Source organism: Choloepus didactylus, chromosome 25 (assembly GCF_015220235.1).
Source record: "Choloepus didactylus isolate mChoDid1 chromosome 25, mChoDid1.pri, whole genome shotgun sequence".
Classification (NCBI taxonomy): Eukaryota; Metazoa; Chordata; class Mammalia; order Pilosa; family Megalonychidae; genus Choloepus; species Choloepus didactylus.
In genome coordinates, this window is record NC_051331.1 from 3,263,799 (window position 1) to 3,285,401 (window position 21,603).

At 46.2% G+C, this 21,603-nt stretch overlaps 1 protein-coding gene across 9 annotated transcripts; it reads right to left on the reverse strand.

Moving 5' to 3' along the window:
• Nucleotides 1-591: 591 nt before the first annotated feature.
• LOC119520419 (cytochrome P450 4F3-like) lies at nucleotides 592-17,523 on the reverse strand. 9 transcript variants are annotated; one of them, XM_037818254.1, is made up of 14 exons: nucleotides 17,296-17,448; nucleotides 16,526-16,754; nucleotides 15,302-15,446; nucleotides 14,468-14,521; nucleotides 14,250-14,377; nucleotides 12,312-12,433; nucleotides 11,256-11,526; nucleotides 10,123-10,189; nucleotides 9,806-9,935; nucleotides 1,691-1,848; nucleotides 1,532-1,596; nucleotides 1,268-1,350; nucleotides 982-1,136; nucleotides 692-857 (listed from the first exon to the last, which is right to left on the reverse strand). In XM_037818254.1, exons 2-14 carry the CDS (start codon nucleotides 16,721-16,723, stop codon nucleotides 829-831), a joined length of 1,605 nt encoding a protein of 534 aa, XP_037674182.1. In that variant the 5' UTR covers nucleotides 16,724-16,754; nucleotides 17,296-17,448; the 3' UTR covers nucleotides 692-828. The 9 variants fall into 9 exon arrangements, 8 of the variants coding, with proteins under 8 accessions (XP_037674181.1, XP_037674183.1, XP_037674180.1 ...); XM_037818253.1 differs by lacking the exon at nucleotides 982-1,136 and having other exon boundaries at nucleotides 592-857; nucleotides 17,370-17,523; XM_037818255.1 differs by lacking the exon at nucleotides 982-1,136 and having other exon boundaries at nucleotides 592-857; nucleotides 1,691-1,824; nucleotides 17,296-17,447.
• Between the last annotated feature and the right edge of the window lie 4,080 nt (nucleotides 17,524-21,603).

Here is a 21,603-nt window from a genome sequence, read left to right on the forward strand (position 1 = left end):
TGCTACAAGGAGAGCCTAGCACATGATGGGGATTCAGCCAGTGTCTGTTGGCCATGCCGCCTGGGCAACATCAGCAGGCACAGAGAAGAAGAGGGGGGACACTCCCTGGGGGCTGGGGAAGGGGACCACTGATGGGATGACTAGGAAGGGCAGACACATGGCTGGGGACGTTCGGTACAGCAGGGAGGTAACTGTGAGTCCCAGACAGGCTATCAGGGTGTAGCTGCAGTTCTTCTCCCCCTGTGTTCTGAGCAGCCAAGAAGTATTTTCCTTGAGGCACCCATGGTCCAGGGGGAAGGAATTCACTACCCTAGGATCTCTTCTTCCTAGACTCAGAACTTCAAGCTTGCCCTATAAGTCTGTCCTTAATCCTGGCCTCTCTCCTGCTCAAATGCCTTCCATGGCTCCCAGGGGCCAAAGAATAAAGTCTGTGACTGGGCTCTGGGAGAGCCCACCATCAGTGTTGGGACCCCAGTGGTCAGCCTGCAAGGCAGTCAGGGGCTTAAGCTCAGAGACAGCAGCCCCACTTCCCAACAGCCACCATCATGCCCTGGATCTCCGCTGTTCCCAAGAGCACCCATGAGACTCTAGCAGAGGTGAGAACAAAACTTTATTCCTGCGAATCTGCAAAGGTAGATGGGTGGAGTCAGGGATGGCTCTAAGGCCGTGTGGCGGTGGATTCCTGAGGACCAGCGTTCAGCAGCTCCACTCGCAACCAAAGTCCCCCCTCCGCGCGCAGGATCAGCTCCGGCTTCCTTCGGGGCTCTATCTCCACGGGCAGGATGCGGAAGCGCAGCAGCGTGAGCGCCAGGACCACCTTGATCTCGGTCAGGGCGAACGTCTGCCCAATGCAGTTCCTGCGGGCGGAATTGGAGCTTAGACTGAGCCCGGGACTCCCAACCCGGCCCCCATGGCGCCTGGATCTGGCCCGGGACCCCCGCCCTCTCCCTCACCAGCCTGAGAGGCAGAAGGGGGCCTAACCGTGCATGGGACCCCCATGTGGTCTTCCACGTCTCCTGAGCTTGGCCTGAACTCCAACCCCCAGCTCAACTGGTAGATGTGGAGAAGGGGGCGCTGAGCACACCCAGGACCCCTCCTTGGGCGTCTCCTCCTTTCTCCAGATCCTCGTCCATCCTCTCAGGGAGTGGAGAGAAGGAGGTTGGAACTCAGACCACCTGGAACTTCATATCTCCCCAGAATCAGGAAATGACAGAGACCCAGACCCCCGCCACCCATCACTCCATCCCTGGTCAGATGTTGGCCTCACCTGGGCCCTGCTGAGAAGGGAATGAAAGCCAGAGGTGATCTCTTCTGGGTGTTCTCTGGGTGGAAGCGGAAGGGATCATAGACCTGGAGGTGGATGAGGTATGACAGCTGGACAGGCGGATGGTACCCCTGATCAGCAAGCCCTCAAGAGATAGATGTGTGTATGCTGGAGGAGAAGGGTCTGATTTCCCAGGTCAGGACCCTGCACCATCCCCCATGTCCCTGTAGTGTTTAAATCAGAGGGGGGTGGGGGGTTGGGAAGCACCTCAGGATTTGGCCAGACTGATGGGTTGTGATGGGTCCCAAAAATGCTGATGAGGCAGATAACACCTGTGGGAGTGGAGGGTTAATCAGGAGGGGGACCCACTGCCTGATGGAACCCCCTTCCTGCCCAAGAGCCTCCTCCACCTGTCATTGCAAGCACCTTTGGGGATAACTCGGCCATCCGGGAGCACAATGTCCTGAGTACAGCAGCGGGAAACAATGCTGACTGGGGGATGCAACCGCAGACTCTCCTTGATGCACATGGTCAGGAAGGGCAAGTTGGCCAGGTCGTCCCTGTTGAAACCCCCAACAGTTGTCCTGGGAGCAAAGATAGACTCCTCCAGCCCCCTGCTGCCCCATTAGACCCTTTCATCACCTCTCTCTGACTCTCATTCCCTGTAACATAATACATCCCAGATGGATCAAAGATTTGAGCATTAGAAAAGCAGTATCACAAAAGTACCAGAGACAATTTAGCTAACTAATTTTACAAGTCGTCCTGAACAAAACCCACCCCCCAGAAACCACCCATACACAGGTTAACAAATTTGCATTAAAAATATGATATTCTTTCTGGTAAGAATACAAAACCAAATGAAGAATGAGTAAGAAAAGCACATCCAGTGTTTTAACATTTTACTAGAGGTCCTAGCTAATCAAAGGCTCTTTGATTCACTAACTGCATTTCTAGGAATTTTCCCTGCAGTGACACAGATATGGAAACAAAGTTTAGTGCATATGGACATTCAATATGCTGTGTTTATATTAACCAAACACTGGAAAGAATCCAAGTGTCCATCAAAATGGGAACACTTAGATAAATCATGGTACCACCATTCAATGGAATTCTATAGTTATCAAAAAGAGGAGTAGCGGTCATATGTCCCATCACACACTGAGGGCTCGAGGGTAAATCAGTACAGACACACTGGAAGGCAATTTGGCAATATCTGTTGTAATTGGAAATGCTCATAGAAATGTCACAACTAAGGAATGGGCTGAGTTAACTATGGAATGTTAGGCAACATGCAGTGAGACACAAGGTTGAGTGAAAAAGAACATGTGACAAATATACATGCAAATGCAAAAGGAAAGGTCTGGAAGGGTATATAACAAATTGATGGATCTGGTCACCCCTCAGGAAACAGGGAGGGGATTAGGTTTGGTGGGGAGGTGTCAGAGGTGACCCTTGACTTCTCAATAATGTCACATTTTATGCAGAAAAACCCTTGTTCTCATTGTTGTTTTCATAATTCAAAATTAATTTTCCAAAGCTTATATTGTAGAAGAAAAGAATATTATGAATATATATATATATATAAAATATTCTTAATGCAAAGACTGGTGTATATTGTATACACAGAAAGAGTGTGTGTTTGAAAGTGTGTGTGTGTGTCCACAGAGATGTGCTCATAAGAATTGATGTCTTCTAGAAGGATACACAGAAAACAACTGGTAAAAGTCACCTCTCAGGTGGGGATCAAGGAAGAAGCTTCTCTTTATTATAAACTACTGTGTACTGTTTGGTTTAGCAAATGCATAATTTTGCTTTAAATCTTAGTTTTAAAAGCCTTGGAGAGAAGGGCAGCACCTCCAAAATGTCTCTCCAGTCCAGCAACTCCTCTCCATCTCCCAGCACCTGGCCTTACTCAGGCCTTGGAATTTCATCTCTGGGCCCCTAGCTCATAGACAAGAGTTTGCTCCTGAATCTTGCTCTACAGGCATCTTTGTGATGCCCTGATATGAACTACCCTTTCCCTACTCAAACATCCCCCGTGACTATCATTGCCTGGGGCTCAAAATCAAAGCCATTGTATGATCTCACTTACCTGAAATACTTAGAATAAGGAAATCCATAAAATCAAAGACTGTAGTACAGGTTATCAGGTGCTGGGGTAGGGGTAGGGAATGTGGAGTTAATGCTTAATTGGTACAGAATTTCTGTTTGGGTGATGGAAAGTCTCAGTAATGGATAGTGGTGATGATACCAACAACTTTGTAAATGTAGTTACCATCACTGAATGATATACTTGAAAATAGTTAAAGGAGGAAATTTTACATGCATATATGGGATTAGGATAAAATTATTTTTTTAAAAAAAATCATAGCACTGTGCGACCCTAATGTAAATCATGGGCCATGGTTAACAGGACAATTATAATAATATTCTTTCATCAATTGTGACAAATGTACCACACTAATGCAAGTTGTTAATAATAGGGGAGTACATGGGGACTCTATTTTCTGCATATTTTTTGGTCAAGGGCAAAATTAAAACTGTCTGATAGAGTACGAACATGTTGGAAGTAATGTAGTTATTTTAGGTTAGTTGTCTTTTTCTTATTCCTTTGTTTTGGTTTGTTTGAAATGTTTTTTGATTGTAGTTTTTTTTTATTTTTTTATATAGTTAATAGGTAATTTAAAAAACATGGAAAGAAAACTGTCTGAGAGTAACTATTCAGGTGAAAGGCATAATAGCCTAAAGGGCATATCTTTAAATAGACTATACTGGGACTGACAAAATTTGGGGGCTCTGGAAAATCCTTGAAAAGGGATTTCTTTTTTTAAATAACCATTCTAAGCATCTAATTATGGAAAGCCTCAGATATATGCAGCTGGCTTCTGGACCCAGGCAAGGGCAGAGCTAAGATAGGTCTGAGACAAAGCAATGAGCCTAGTGGGAGAGACAATTCCTTAAAAGGTATAACTTCCCCAAGAAAATGGAGGTGGTGCCCAGTTCAAGTGGTGGCCCTCCATCAGAGAACTCAGACCCTAGGAGCTGGAAAACAGAAACCAGCTTCAGTGAGCCATGCCCCTGGCAGGAACAGGGTCTGAGGTGAATTAAAGGCACATGTGGTACCTCTTTACACTGGTGAGGAGCTGCAGGCTGACAAGTGCCACCTGCTGGACAGGAAAGGAAAAGTTGAGTCTACAAAGGAGGGTCTCATTCTCAGGGAAATGCCATACCCTCCTCCTGTGACCCGGGCCTCTCCGGACTGGGAAAATCTGATTTGGGTCAACCATATCTGGGGAAACACTCTCACAAAAAGGTTACATAGAGACAGGGTAAGAACCAGAAACACAAGAGGTGAAAAATTCTGATCAACCAAACAGAAGCTCTGTTAGAGGTCTAGAATAAGTTGAACTGAACACCAAAGAACAGGTACAGAACAAAGCCAACCAACAAGAAAACCCTAAATAAAAGAATGAAAATGAGCTCCAGAATAAACTAATCAAAAAAAAAAAAAAATCAGATGCCTAGACAGCTAAAAATAATGAGCCATACTAGGAAACATGAAAATATGGACCAGACATAGGAACAAACTAACAGTCAACTGAGTTACAGGAATTGAAACAACTATTTAAAGATTTTCAAACAAATATCCGAAACCAAATCAATGAGCTGAAGGAAACCATGGCAAAGACATGAATGAAAAAGAAGATGCTGGATGACCGTAAAGAAGAATTTGTAACCTTGAAAAAAACAAATGGCAGAATTTATGGGAATGAAAGGCACAATCAAAGAGAAGAAAAACACAATGGAGACATACAACAGTAGATTTGAAGAGGCAAAAGAAAGGATCAGTGAACTGGAAGACAGGACATTTGAAATCATATACACATAAGAACAGATAAGGAAAAGAAGGGAAAAATATGAGCAGGATCTTTGGAAGCTGAATGACAACAGGAAGCACATGAATATGCATGTTATGGGTGTCCCAGAAGGAGAAAAGAAAGGAAAAGGAACAGAAAGAATAATCAAAGAAATAATCACTGAAAATTTCCCAACTCTTATGAAATAAAATTACAGATTCAGGAAGTAGAGCATACCCCAAACAGAATAGATCCTAATAGACTACTCCAAGACACTTACTGATCAGATTGTCCAATGTCAAAGACAAAGAGAGAATTCTGAAAGCAGCAAGAGAAGAGCAATCCATCAAATACAAGGGAAGCTCAATTAGACTAGGTACAGATTTCTCCACAGAAACCATGGAGGCAAGAAGGCAGGGGGATGATATATTTGAGATACTGAAAAGAAAATGTGCCAACCAAGAATACCATAAGACTTGTCATATAATCCAGCAATTCTAACTCAGAGGAACTGAGAGCTAAGACTTGAATGGACATCTGTAAACCAATGTTTATAGAAGCATTATTCACAATGGCCAAGAGATGGAAACAGCCACATGTCCATCAATGGATGAGTGGATAAACAAACTGTGGTGTGTATGCACAATGGAATATTATGCAGCTGTGAGACAGAACAAAGTCACGGAATATATAATAATATGGATGAACCTTGAGGATGTTACATTGAGAAAAGTTAGCCAGAAACAAAAGGAAAAATACTATATGGTCTCACTAATATGAACAAATATTTAAGAGCAAACTTTGAGAGTTAAAAGCTGAGAACACAGGTTATCAGGAGACAGAAAGAGGGTAGAGATTGGGCATTTCATGCTGAAGGAGTACAGACTGTTCAACAGGAGTGGTTGTATAGATCCAGAAATGGATAGCATAATACTGTGTGATGGAAGCACAATATTGTATAAGTACACTGAACTTTGAACTCAAAGATATCTGTGAGTAAAACTGAAAGAGGAGGGCTAAGGGCATGTATGACACCAGAAGGAAAGATAGACAATAAAGACTGGGACTGTATAACTTAGTGAAACCTAGAGTGTTCAACGATTGTAAGTTTACAAATACAAAAATGTTTTTACTTGTGGGAAAACAAGTGACACCTTGCAAGGTGCTGAAAAAGGGATAGTATTGAGAAAAAAATATAATCAAAGTAAACTGGAGTCTATGATTGACAGTGACCTTGTAATATTCTTCCAATAAAGGTAACATACCAAAAGGCAACATGCCAAAGTGAAATTTATATGAGAGGGGGATATAGGGGAGGGATATGGGATTATTGGTTAGTGGTGTTGGCTGACATTATTATTGTATTGTATGGTATTTTGATTTTTTAATTATTTTTTAAAATATTTTTGTAGTAATGAATATGTTCAGATGCTGACTGAACAACTATATGATGATACTGTGAACAATTGATTGTACAGTGTGGATGATTGTATGGTGTGTGAATATATCTCTACAAAATCACAGGGAAAAATATAACAGGGATACAAGTGCTGGAGAAAACATGGAGAGTGGGATGTATCTATTCACTCTTGGTGGGGAAGTAGAATGGAGTAGTCTATCTGGAGGACAGTGTGGTGGTTCCACAAGAAAGCAAGTATGTGGGGGCCATAAGGTCCTGCAACCTCATTAAGTGGTACACACTTGGAAGATCTGAAAGCAGGGACACAAATGGACATTCGCACACTGGTGTTTATGGAGGCAGTATTCACTATCTGCAAAGGATGGAAGTGGCCTAAGGATACATCGACTGATGAACAGAACGGTGAACTGTAGTGTTTGCACACAATAGAATATTGAGCATCTGCAAGAAGGAATGAAGCTGTCAGACATGCAACTAGGTGAATGGATCTTGAGGACAGCATTTTGAGTGAAGCACACGAGAAACGAAAAGACAAACATTATAATGCCTCACTAATATGCACTAACTACAATGTGTAAACTCTGAGAATTGAATCTTAAAGCACAGTTTATCAGGGAAAGGCTTACTGTAAAGGTCCCTAGATTGTAAGCTCTTACAGCAGACACATCTGTTCCTGAGTTGTAATGGTTAGCTCCAAATTCTGAGATGCTGAGCTCTTGGTGTATAACCTAGGTGGTCTCTGGAATTTAGAGTATCTGTGTGACACCTGAAACTCAGAGCCAAAGCTGGTAGCTATGAATGTCAGTATAACCTCATACAGCAACTTTTTAAAAAGCTTAAAAGGAGTCCAGACTTCACTCCTGAAGACGATTATATAATAATATAGATTACAAGGGGTGACAGTGTGATTGTGAAAACCTTATAGATCACACTCCCTTTTTCTAGTGTATGGATGGATGAGTAGAAAAATGGGGATAAAAACTAAATGACAAACAGGGTGCGATGGGGGGATGGTTTGGGTGTTCTTTTTTTACTTTTTTTTTTTTTTTTTTTTTTTTTTTTGCTCTTATTCTGATTCTTTCTGATGTAAGGAAAATGTTCAGAAATAGATTGTGGTGATGAATGCATAACTATATGATCTTACTGTGAAAAGTTGATTGTATACCATGGATGATTGTATGGTATGTGAATATATTTCAATAAAACTGAATTAAAAGATTTAAAAAAAAGAATCCAGACTTCAATTAAAGATATGAATGAGGTAGATCTGGTTAGGACTAAGGCAAATCAGGCCAAAGGGTAAAGGACAATATTGACTGTGCTTTAAAACTTCAACTTTTGTGTGAGACCAAGGGAAGAGACACATATTTGGTGCAGGATCTGTATTTTCTGCAGCACACTAAATAATTTAACTTGTACAGTCAGTTTATTCAAACACCATAATTACATGGAACTTTGAATAGGAAGTGAGATCTGGTAGGTTTGTACAGATTAATGTAAAATACTGATACATCCCAAATTAATTTGGGCAGAGAATAAAAATGTGTTTGCAGGGCTCCCCTGAGGAACTGGGAAAAAATGTGGAAATGTTGGCTGTCCCTATCTGGGTTATTACTGATATTCTCACAAACATTGAGGACCAACAGTTTAGTTAGTCTCTCCCTCTCTCTCAGCTCACTCGACAGGTGAACTCACTGCCCTCCCCCTATGTGGGACATGACTCCCAGGGGTGTAAATCTCCTTGTCAACAATGGAACATGACTCCCAGGGATGAGCCTGGACCCAGCATTGTGGGATTGAGGAAATCTTCTTGACCTTTTTAGGTTTTATGTATTGGAATAGCTAGAATGAAATATCTGAAACTAACAAACTGCAACTGAGTAGTCTTGATTCTTGAAGATGATTGTATAACTATGTAACTTACACGGTGTGACAGTGTGATTGTGAAAACCTGTGGCTCACACTCCTTTTATCCAGGGTATGGATGGATGATTAGAAAAATGGGGACAAAAACTAAGTGAAAATAGGGTGGGTTGGGGGGATGGAATGATTTGGGAATTCGTTTTTACTTTTATTTTTTATTCTTATTTTTACTCTTTCAGGAGAAAGGAAAATGTTCAAAAATTCATTGGGGTGATGAATAAACAACAATATGGTGGTACTGTGAACAGTTGATTATATACCATAGATGATGGTATGGTATGTGAATATATTTCAATAAAACTAAATTTTAAAAAATGAATGAATAAATAAAATCAAAGCCATTAATAGAGCTTTCAGAGGGTCCCACAACCAGTCTCTGCTGTCATCTTGAGCATCTTTATCTCATGAGCCCCTCTGTCCCTCACACCACACACTAAAAAAAAATTAACCACCTTTGGTTGACTCAACTGGCTTGATTCAGTTCTCTCTTCCCCTCTCCCTGTCTCCTCAGCCTTTGTCTCTTTGTCTCTCTGACCTACAGCAATGTTACTGTATTCACATAAATGGTTACTGATAATATTCAAGGTCTTAGCTGAAATCTTTTCTCACAACCACCACCATCTCCATCACCTTCTCTCAGCCCTAGACCTCCCCATATGAGCTGTGGGTATCCTGGTCTGGGAATCTTCTCCCAGGTTGTGTGGATGGCACAACCTGAGCCTGGATCCTTCCTGGTTGAGAACAAGACTGGGAGCAGAGGTGAGGATGAGGAGCAGGGCAGGATAGATAAATTATGCATGTGTTTCTCAACTAGAGATGAAAAACTTTCACCCCAGATGTCTCCTGTGAATCCCTGGACTGGACCAGAGGGTAGGAATTATGTGACAGAAGAATAGTAAATATTCAGGAGAGAGAAGATCTTTGGAAAACTGATTTCAGGAGTAAAACTATGGGAGGAGAAGAGAAAGTCATTGATATGATACCCCAATCAGCATCTGCCCTTATATGTTGCTGCTAATTCTCCCCAAAAACCACGGAGGATGGAGACTCGTCCTGTATTAGTGGTAGAAACTAGTCTTGGAGAGAAGAAATGACCCATTTAAGCTCACTCCACAAATTGGTAGAGAATCAAGGACTCAAAACCAGATCTCTCTCACCCGAAAACCTACCTCACTTCCCCCGACAGCCAGGCTGAGTAGAGCCCTGCCTCTGGGCTCTCCTGCTATTACCACTAATCAATAATGTAAGAATCAACAAAAAGACCTACTTCTGTTCCCACTTGGGAAGCAGAACCAATGAGAAGGGGTCAGGGAATAGCCCATGAGAACCGGCACTCACCATTCAATCTCCTCTGACTGATGGTCCCTCAGGAGCTCTCGCACCTCCTGCCGGCAGCGATCCTGGTATTCTGGGTGCTTTGCAAGGTTATACAGGACCCAGGAGAGACCACTGGCTGTAGTGTCATGGCCTGATGGGCAGCCAGGTAGACCTGAGTCTCTGGGCTAATTCAGCAGGACTGAGTGGACAGCTCCCTCATTGACTGCCCTCAAGGAGGATGGGGAAGGCTGCAGAATGGGTGGTCCTGGGTCCACCCACCAAGTCCCTGGAATGGAAAGACCCTTGCCCCTGAGAAAATCCAAAGCTGGGACCCTCACCCCCAAACATGAAGGTGTCAGCCTCCGCTCTGATGTCCTCATCTGACAGTACCTTCCCATCTTCATCCTGGAGAGAAAGCAACACTCCCAGAATCACTCCAGCTCTGAGAGTGTCCCACCCTAACCGACACATTGTCTGAAGATCCGTCATCATTCCAGAAACCCAGGCTCACCCTGCATTCCTAGAACTCACTTCCTTACTATCCCCATAGACCCCACCCCACAAGCCACCTTCCTGGTGTCCTTGCTTCATGTTTGACCTTAATGGAGGAATCAATGTTCTGTAGGAATATTTTCATGTTTCTGCATGGGAGCTTCCTGAGAAGCATATTACTGGCAATCTGGGTTATGAGATGATTGAATGGCAACATGCCTTGGAAGTTAGAAATTGTGTCTTGCTCAAGAGACATTGCTTCACCATCTAGGATAGTGAACCCACAGAATCCTTTATTAATTACCCCCAGGAGGGTCATAAACTAGAGACTTTGCCTTCTTGCTATAGGGGACTTGTTTAAACTCTAGAACAAAGGTCTTTGTATCTACCTATCTACCTACCTATCTATCTGTCATTTATCTCAATATCCCCCAGAAGGAAGATGTGCAGATGTGCCAGCCCTCCTATATAATCCCCAAGGATGATAATGTGGGCTTTCCTCCCCTGTGGTGCAAACTCTACTGCACATACAGATGAAAACATTGGCACATATCATGTTTCACTTGGAGTAAATTGAGAGTAAGGAACCATCACAATTATTCTACTGGCTTCTGTTTTTGCATTGAGTAATAATGTTTTACTTTAATCCCAGAGATTGATGTCTAATGCATCTACCAGAATACACACACACACACACACACACACACACACACACACAAACTAGAGCAGGGTAACTTATTAGCTTATAATAAGGTAAATTATCATGCCCTTCACAGTTTCAAACTGAACTGTTCATTGCAGACTGTATACCACAGATATACAGATATACTCTGATAGGCATCTCTGACCCCATCTCTCCCATTCTCAAACACCTCCCATGGTTTTCCAGTGCCCTCTGGATTGAATCCAAGTTATTTGATCAGGAATCTGAAATCAAGTTCCGGTCTAACTCTTGAATTCAGATACCACAGTAGCCCACCTTGGCCAGTAGGAGTACATCAATGAAGTCCAAAGTCTTGGTCCTGGCCTTGTCCAGGAGGAAGTCATCAGCACCCTCATCAGGGAGGTTGCGGCGCCGTTCCTGGATGACAGCATCTGTGAAGTCATGCACCAGCTGGCAGGCTTTGCGGAAGCGCCGCCCATCAGGAGTGAGGTAGTACAGGAAGTCCATGTGCAGGAAGATCTGCTGGTGCCGTTTTGCAACAAGGGCACTGAGCTCCAGGATGGCTGCAATATATTGGCTGGGCCTCCTGCATGAGAAGGGCATAAAGGGAGGGAACAAGTTATCATACCTGAAGCCTGAGGATCACTTCCATCCAGAATCTGGGAGCTACCTCCCACCAGGAAACTGAGCATCAAGGAGAAGGTGGCCCCATAGATACATGGCAGGAATGACCTAGGAGGCATGACTTGCCAAACTTTCTCCTCTCCCTGCAACCCCATCTCAGTGAACTGCCTCCCAGCTACCGTGTCCCAAGGCAAGAGCTTGGACATCATGACTATCGCTCCCCTCCTGTTCAATATTCTATTCTGTCCTTCCCCACCCCCAACCTCTCTGCCCATCTCAGACATCATCCTCTCAATGGATCCATGGACCCAGTCCTTTCCCTGGCATCCTTGTATCCAAAGTCAACACAACTGTGAGAAATCAGACCTACAAAGAAACATCTCCAAAGATCTGTTCTGACCATCCCCCTAATCTGCTCACCACCTTCCATAGCTTCCTAGACACTGCAGGATAAAGTTCACACACCTCTGGTTTTTGAGAGCCAAATGATCTAGCCCTCTACATCTCTCCAAACCCATTTCCTAGATGCATCCATGTGCTGATCATCATAGCTTCCTTGCCTTTACTCAAATATTTCTACGTACCCAGAAATTCCTCTTTTTTTCCCTCCCCTCCCTTGTCTTTCAATGCCCAGCTCTCACCCACCTTATCCAAGAAGGCCCTTTGGATCGCTCTGGTCAGTCATCCCTCCCCCATCTACTCCTTTGGGTCAATGGGCCAAGTTCCCTGGACCTGGTCAGAACTCACTCCTGGCAGTGGCTGTTGAAGCTGAAGACACATTTCTGCAGACTGTCCAGGGTCATGAGGCTGATGTGCTCAAACATGTCCAGTCGGGCACTGCCCTCCAAGGCCAGGCGCTGCCACTTGGCCTAGCCAGAGAGAGGGGAAGAACTGGGACTGGGCCCTGTCTGTCCAGTTCCCCTTCCCCAAACCCAGCCACCCGTCTGAACCCAAATTCCTAGTCCTTCACCCCAGATACCCACTTTCAGGGAGGACCAGGCTTAGGTGGGAAAGCTGTCACTGTTAGGACATGAAGATTCCATGACTGGGAGTCAGGAGACAGGGGCTCAAGGCCCAGCTCTGCCTCATGTGCTTGCTATGTCCTTGATCAAGTCATCATCCTCCCCTGGTTACCAGCTATCAAATCCTTAGTAACATTTTGGATGACCTCCTTCTGTGTCAGATAAAGTAGTTTACTTAATAGCTGAATAATATTGGGCAAGATCCTAATCTCTCTGAATCTCAGTTTCATCATTTGTAATCTACATCTTAAGGTTGTGAAAATTAAAGTAGACAACATAAATCCTAGAATGGCACCTTTCCTGACATATAATGCATGTTTCATAAATATTAGTTTTCATATCTTCATTATCATCATCATCTTCATCCTTGTTATAGGCTGGTTGTAAAAATGTTCCCTCTGTTGAGAGAGGCAATCCATCATAGAGCCCAAGTATCACTTCACATTCTTGCTGGTCACACCAAGAATGCAAGGACCTGATACTCTTTACCTAGACTATTTCTCAGATTTTGTTTGCAGTGATAAAACTTGAGGGATAATATCTTCCATTGGACAAAAAAACAGGCTTGCTTCTGCTTCCTACAAAAGTTGCAGATTACCTAAGCTTAGTATTTCTCCCCTATAACTCAACACTCCACATGTGCAGGCATCTATTTGGGCATATTTGTCACCCCTATTAATTAGATTTGGTAGCTTGGGAAAAGAACACAAACCAACATGAGGCACAAGCTACTATCTGTGCCATGAATAGAGAGTCCTTTGTCTCTGACCCAAGAGTCTCGTATCTTCTGGCAGAATCCATGAAATATTTACAAGCTAATTTATCAGATTACAAGTAGGGTTAAAAACAGGCAGTTCATAAAATCTTTGTCCCCAGTGTTTCAACTCACCCTATATCCATGCCTTTGCAATACAACTTTGCAGCAATTTGCACTAGATTCCCCACCTCTTGATTCTCGGTTGCTATTGTAACTTCCTTGGTCAAATAGAAAGTAGTAACAATGATGACATGGTAATTCTAAACCTAGGCTTCCAGAGACATTTCAATTTTCTCTGACTCTCTTGGAAACCTGACTCCACCAGTGTGCAAGCCTGGGCTGCCTGCTGGAGGATAAGAAATCACATGGAGGAAAGTCCAATTGTCCCAGCAGAGGCCATCCTAGGTCACCTTGAGCCAGCCAAGATCCAACCAAGTGAGGCAGGTGAGCCTGGACTAACATATCTGCCTACCTGACCCTCAGGTGGTCACAGATTCATGAGTGAGCCCATCCAAGTCCTCGGGAGCCAGTCACCTGACCCATAGACTTCTGAGCAATAATAAACTCTTATTGTTATTAACCAATGAGTTTTGAAGTGGTAACTCAACAACAGCTACTGTGCACTCTTCATCATGATCTTTCATCAGTCCCAAAGATTCTGGGAGGTACATTAGAAACCAACACCTTCTGATCACTTATTATATACTAGAGAAATGATTCCATTAAATCACCTTGATCACCCTTCAAAGTAGAGATATCTCTATTATGCAGATAAGGAAACTGAGGGACACAGAGAAAGAGCCATGGCCTCAAAGCCACCCAACTGAGCCAACACTCCAGACCAGATGTGTCTGGGGTCCCTTCCACCTAAGACTCCATCTAGGACCACGGGTTGAAGGGACTCACGTGCATGATGTTCGCACTCTCATTGAAAATCTTCATATAGTGCTTCAGGATGTTGAAGTGGAAGGCAGGTGTCAGCATGTGGCGGTGGCACCTCCACTTGTCACCAGCACTCAGCAAGAGCCCATCCCCTAGTAGAGGCAGCCATGGGCAGTGAGAGAGGGCACCCCTTCCCCTAGCCACCAAGGCTATCCACACCCCCTTTTCTGGCAGTTACTCACCCAACCAGGGCTTCAGGAATTTGTAGAAGACCATATCTTTGGGTGCAACAGTGGCTGACATGAGAAATGGGCCATCAGGAGTCACGAAAGGGATTGAGGATGGACCACAGGTGAGGATATGCCCTTACACCCACCAAGCTCAACATGGCATGAATGGCGACATGCACAGTGGAAGCAGGAAGGAATGGGAGGTAAGGGGTGACCAGATCAAGCTGCAGAATCAGAGATCAGCAAAGGCATCACATGAAACAGCATCCTCAGAGTTGGGCCAAAGACCATCTGACATGACTTCGTCTCTCCCAGAAATGTGCCCTAGACATAATAGGAATATGGTCTTGTTCATGTCCCAAAATTGACCAGATGTGATACAGGGATACCTTATACCTGCCTCATATGTGATTCAAATATGGTCCCAGACATTTCTCAGAGGGAGCATTGGTCCCTGACACATTCTTGAATTGACATCAAACAAGACAGAGCCACAACTCAGATGTGACCAGGAGGAGAACCAGACTATCTCACACAGCTTCTCTGGCAAGACCTGGACAGACCCAGACATGACCCAAAGGTCCTTGGCCATAGCTAAGCCCCAGACGTGATCATCTCCCTATAATTCCGGGTATAAGCACACAGCAGACATGACCAGATGTGACTACAGCAGACATCACACAGACTTGCCCTAGACAGAATCAGACATCACCAGTGGTCAGGAAGGTGGGGGTCCAGGTAGACTGGAGGCAGTGGCCCCTCCTATCCCTCACACCTTGGTCACCAACCATCCAAGCACCACAGAGACCTCAGCAGTGGGCAGGCTGTGGCTGATGAGGGATCTACCTGGAGCAAAGAGGACAGGCTTGATGAAGGTAGGATGGAAGATGCGGACGACTGCATGATAGGGCCCCACCCACCAGCAGCACAAGTCCCCATAGGTGCTTGCCAGGCCCTGTGTGTAGAGAAGACCCTCCTCTGAGCTCTGAATCTGGAAAGGAACAAAGAGGACCAAAGAGGAGAAGAAAGGTGATCAAGACCAGCCTCCAAGGCCAAGTGGAAGGCAGAACTGCCATAATTTTATGACAGTCCCATGGCCTCCAGGAATTCCAAGACCCAGAATCTCAGGAAACCTCCGGGAAGAGCTTGGGAGCATCACCCTTTCCCAAGATATAATTCTCATCCCAGGTAGAGGAGAAGCTGGTCAGTTATAGGCATCTGACAGTTGGTCTGGGGGAGGGAAGCAGCTGGGAGTTCCTCCCTCTGGCCTTGGATGATCCAAGGTGGTGATGGCAAACAACCACTAGAACATCAAACATTTGTTGAGTGCCCCCTCTATGCCAGCCCCTTGGCTGAGCATTGCAGATAGAGGACCTGACCTCAGTCTAATGGAGGGACAGATAATTAACTTACTAATTAATTAACTAACTAATTAGATAATTAATTTTTTAAGTAAAACATGAGCAAGGCAGGTCAGAGGAGGTCAAGGCTGGGGAGTCAAGGAAGGCTTCCAAAAGGGGAAGTGGTGAACTCTTATCCAGGTTGGGCAACGGGGTCATTGTTACATCCTGAGAGTGGAAGGCAAGATAAGAAGAGGAAGGTGCCCCAGGAGGGGGTGAGGAGGCCCCTACTCTGGCCTGACTGTGCCCCTTCACCCAGAGAAGGTTGAGCAGTGGCCTGAGGTCCACTGAGGGACCAAGGGTGGAAGCAGACCCTGGACTATGCCCCTGAGGAAGGCTCCATGTTCAGGGTGAAGACTAGGTCAGGGCAGGTCATCGGCTCCATCCAGCCACCCTGGAAAGGTGCACTAATGTGTGGACAACAGACAGGAAGGTGACCCCAAGGAGGCTTGGAGGAGGTGGGTGTAAGAATAAGAGTAAGGCTCAGGGCATATTGTGGACAGAAGAGGAGAGAAATGGACCTGGAGGATGAGTGAGGAAAGAGGGGCTCCCATTGACTTCCCTGGATATCTGCTGTCCTGGGCACAGCCCAGACCCCCAGCTCTGAGGCCCCCGGGGACCCATTCCTGACCCCTTGGAAGTCCCATCCCGGTCCTGGCACCCCACTCACCAGGCCCAAGTGACCCAAGAACCAGTTCCGTTTTGGGGGCTGTGGGAAGCATCGGAGGCGGCAGCACTTGTCATGGAGGGTGTAGGACCAGGCCAGGGCATGAGCCAGGAGCCAGGAGGCCCCAATCAGCAGCAGGAGCAGCCACGGGGAGAGGGCCACATGCCCAAGTCCCAGCCATGACAGGTTCAGCAGCAGCATCCTCAGGAAAGCCGGGACAAAGGGTAAGGTTCTGAGGGTGAGGAAAAGGAGATGGTGATGGTGGGCTTGGAGGGAGAGGCGGGTGGTTCACAAAGGAGAGGGAGAGAGCCAAGGAGGTGAGCTGCAGGACAAGGGAGAGGCTGAGGGGGGAGAAGGAGGGTGGTTTGGAGAGGCTCAGGGAGAAGGAAAGGGAGGGGGGAAGGAGAGGGTGGGGACAGGGACGGGGAAAGACAAGGGGAGGGATCAGGAGGAGGTGGGGAGAGAGAGGAGTGCCCTGAGCCAGGCAGAGAGGGCTTAGAGATTGGTGAGCATGGGGCTGAGGGAGGGAGGGAGGCCCAGGGAAATTCAGGGGGCAAAGGCAAAGTGAGAGGGAGAGGAAGACAGACAGAAAGAGAAACAGAGACAGACACAGAAAGAGACAAAAAGAGGAAGAAAGTGGGCAAGAGAGAAATGAGAGATACAGAGACAGAGAGGCAGCTGAAGTCCAGAAAAGCCCAGAAGCCAGAGCAAGGAGGTCAGGGGGAACATTTTACCCAATAATAATAAACAGTGTCCTGGGCCAGCCCACTCACCCAGCCTTGGTGTCACCCCTTCTCTATGAGGGCCACGACAAAGACCCTCAGCTCTGCCACCCCCCAGCCAGCACCTTCTGTCAGAAGAGGCTTGTCCAGTACAGCCTCTTCCTGCCTCTTCCTGGGGCTTCTTTGCCTCTGGTCTCTGGCCTGGGGAAAGCTGGGGGTGATGAGGCTAAACCAGCCAATCCCCACTGGCCTCCTGCCTCCTCCCTGCCTGGCAACTGCCCAAAATAGGGGGAGGGCAGGGTGTCCACAGCAGCTGAATCACTGGCTCAGTGTCACACAGCGTGGGCCAGGGATCTCCAAGGCTCAGCCCCCAACTTTACAGCCACCCTGTGCTCTCGTGTATGGTTGAAGAAAGCAGGAATTCGGGCGCCTGGGGAGCATCTCCAAGCCAAGTCCTTGTCCCAAAACGCTTAACAGAATGCTGCCAGGAGGGGGTCGTGCAGGCCTCTCAGCCTGGCAGGAATTCAACCCTGACCCCATCAGCTCCGGAAGAAAGAATCCAGCTCACCATGGATTATTAGGATCAGATTCTGTGGTCAGCAAAAGCTCAAAGGGCTGGGCTCAGTTCAGGGACTGGGGAGGAGGACGGGGGAGAAGTGGGGGTCAGCCTGAGAGGGGCCTTGAGAGGATGTGGTACTTGTACGGGACCCCAGAGTGGGGGCCCCACTCTGTCCCCTCCTTGCTCTAACTATGGCGTCACTGGCTCTTTTTGTGTCCTCAGTCTTCCCATCCAGAACTGAGGCTTGGGGTGGGGACTTAGAGGGGGAGAGGAAGGTTCCTCAGGAGGTGGAAAGATCAGGAGCCAGGTACATAAAGTAATCTACCCTGTGTAAAGTTCTTTGCATAGTGTGCCTACCGTGTGCCAGGCACTCTACTTCATAGTGCACCTACAGTGTGCCAGGCACCTTCATAGACCACCTATTCAGGGCTGGGAACTCTTCATAGAGCATCTACTGGATTTCACACACTACATAGAGCACCTACTGTGTTCTGAAAATTCTATAGACTGCCTACTGTGTGCCAGGCACTCTTCAAAGAGCACGTATGTGTACCAGGAACTCTTCATAGTGCATCTACTGTATTCCGGGCACTACTGTGTGCCAGGCAGTGTACACTGAGCACCTACTGTGTGCCGGGCATCTAGGTAGAGCACCTACTATGTTCCAGGCACTGTTCATAGTGCACCTACAGTGTTCTGACACTCCTCAAAGAGCACTTACAGTGTGCTGGGCAGTCTGTACAATAGGCCTACTGTGTGCTGAATTTCTATACATAGAACACCTACTGTGTGCCAGGCACTCTTCATAGATAACCTACTGTCTGCTGGCCAGTCTGTACCATGTGCCTATTGTATGCCGAGTTTCCAGACACAGTGCAACTACTGTGTGCTGGGTACTTGTCATAGAGCACACCTACTGTGTGCCCAGCACTCTACATAGAGTACCTACTGTGTGCTGGGCACTACACAGTGTATGTACTGTGTGCAAAATACTTTACATACAGCACCTACTGTGTGCTAGAATTCTATACAATCTGCACTTCCTATGTGCCAGCCAGTGTACAAAGAACACCTACTTGTGTGCTGGGCACTACATGGTGTACCTACCGTGTGCAGAATACTCTACAGAGAGCACCTATTGTGTGGTGGGATTCTACAGAGTGCACCTTCTGTGTGCCTTCACTGTTCATAGAGCGCCAACTGTATGCAAGGACCTCCACATAGCGTACCCACTTAGAGCACCTACTTCAGCCAGACCCTGTGTATAGAGTGTGCCTATTGTGTTCCATGCACTTTACATTGAGCACACCTACTGTGTGCCATGCCAGGCATTCCACATTGTGCCTACTGTGTGATGGGCACCCTACATAGGGTGTGCCTACTGTGTTCTCAAGCACTTTACATAAGGTGTGCTTACTGTGTGCTGAGCAGTCTACATAGAGTGCACCTACTGTGTGCTGGCAATCTACACAGTGTGCCTACTCTGTGTCTGGTACTTTGGCCCATAGCATGCCTACTGTGTGATGTGTAGTCAGCTAAACACACACCTACCCTATCCCAGAAATTCTGCCCTTAAGACAATGTCCAAATCCTCCCTGCCACCCTCTTCTCAGCTTTCTAGGCCAGCACCCAGAGACAAGTCAGAGAGACCCAGCTGGTGGCATCTAGAGGAGGGGAGATGCCCATTTAACAGAAGAGGAAACTGAGGCTCAGAGAGGGGAAGCCACTGGCCCAAGGTTGCATAGCTGGAATGAACCCTGGTCTGTCAAACTCCCAATTCCAAACCCTTTCCCTCTGCCACGCTGTCCACCCCCTTTATCCAGGGACATTTCTGATGGTAGAATCTCAGCACTGAGTGGCCCCATGGGGGAAATACCTTAAGGCCTCATGCCCCTGCCTGGCTTCTGCTCCCACAACCAGGATGGAACACCTAATGGGATTAGTGCTACCCTCCTGACCTTCCCTTCCTTCTGGTAGAATTCCACCAAGGGGAGGTCTCAGGTGAGGGAGAGCTTCAAAGATGAGGCTCCCGGGAGACCTGCAGTGGTAGTTTTTAGCTGTTGTATTCTTTTAAAGCATCCTCGTGGACGGAGACCTATTGTGGGTGGGACCTTTTGATGAGGTTGTTTCAGTTGAGATGTGACCCTGCCCATTCAAGGTGGGTCTTAATCCTTTACTGGAGTCCTTTAAGAGAGGATAAGAGGCAGAACTGTTTGGAGAGAGCTTAGAGAGACACTCACCCAGAAAAGCAAGAAGCACACACGGGAGCTGAGATAGCCACTGAAACCAGAACCCAGGAGAGAAGGACTAGCAGACGACCCATGTGACAGAGGAATCCCAGATGCCAGCAACCTTTCTTCAGAGAAGGTATTCTCTTCTTGATGCCTTAATTTGGACATTTTTCATGGCCTTAGAATTGTAACTTGTAACCTAATAAATCCCATTGTTAAAAGTCAGCCTATTTCTGGTATATTCCATTTTGGCAGCTTTAGCAGACCAAAACAACTGCTGAGCAAGAATGCTGAGAAAAGACAGTCCTCCTAAGAGAGGTATGATGTTGGAAAGACCCCAAACTTACCTCTCCCCACCCACACTGCCCCTTCCAGCCCAATCTGGCTCCAGACTTCAGGCAACAAGTCCTGGCTGGAGCTTTCATCAGGATGCACTGCAATCCCTTCTCAGAATCCCCTCCCCCTCTGCTGGGGAAGATTTCCCCAGACTTTGATAAATGAAGCAGGGTTCCGGAAGGCACAAAAGAAAGAGCCCCAAGACTAGAGAGGCTCAGCTCACTGCAAACCTACTATGTGCCTGGGGTGGGCAGGCAGCCAAGAGCAGAAGTGAAGACACCACCAGTAATAGCCAACATAAAGCCACTGAATCTGTTTTAAGTCCTTTAGGTACAGTAACCATTTTATTATTTTTTCATTTTACAAATGAAGAGACTGAGGCTGAAAGATATTTACACAGCTTACCCAAAGTCACATAGCTGATAATTAATGGACCAAGATGTGCACCTGGGGAAGCCCAACTTCCTAAAGCATGACCTTAAGCCTTAAGCTGTACCCCTTCCTGCCTGTAAAGGGGCATTCGGTAGCACCTACATCTCAAGTTAGTGGTAAGGATGAAAAGAGTCAGTGCATCAAAATGCTTAGAACTTAGTGAGTGCTCAATAAATGCTGGTCATTGTTGTTGTTATTCTTGTGGTCTAACCATCCCACAACCTTGCATTATCATGGTCACTAGCCTGTTTTCCTAGAAGAGGAACTGGAAATTGAAAGAGTTGAAGCAACTTGTTCCAGCTACACAGAAAATTACGTAAATGAGGCAGCACTGGTGACAGCAAAGCCTTGCACGTAGTAGGCACTGATGAGATATCTAGGGAAAGAAAGGGAGGTTTGGAGCCTTGAGCTCAAAGGCCCAACTACTCAAAGGGTGGTCCACCAACTTGCACCATTGGTATCACCCGAGAGTGTGTCAGAAATGCAGAACCTTGAGCTCCCACCCAGAAATGCTGAACCAGACTTGCATCTTAGGAAGATCTGCAGAGGATTTGTGTGCATTTACTCAGGTTTGAGAGGTGTTGCTTTAAGGCCTGTGAATGCAGGCTCTGCAAAGGATGCTGGCAGGAGTGTTTTACCCTCCATGATTCTCAGGGTTTTTCCTAGATATAAAATGAGGAGAAAAATCTACATCTCCCAGAGCTGTTCATTCAATAATCATATGTTAGTTAAGCACCTACTGTGTGGTCTAGATGCTGTAGATGTAGCAGTGAATAAAGGAGACAGTCTAAATCATCAAGA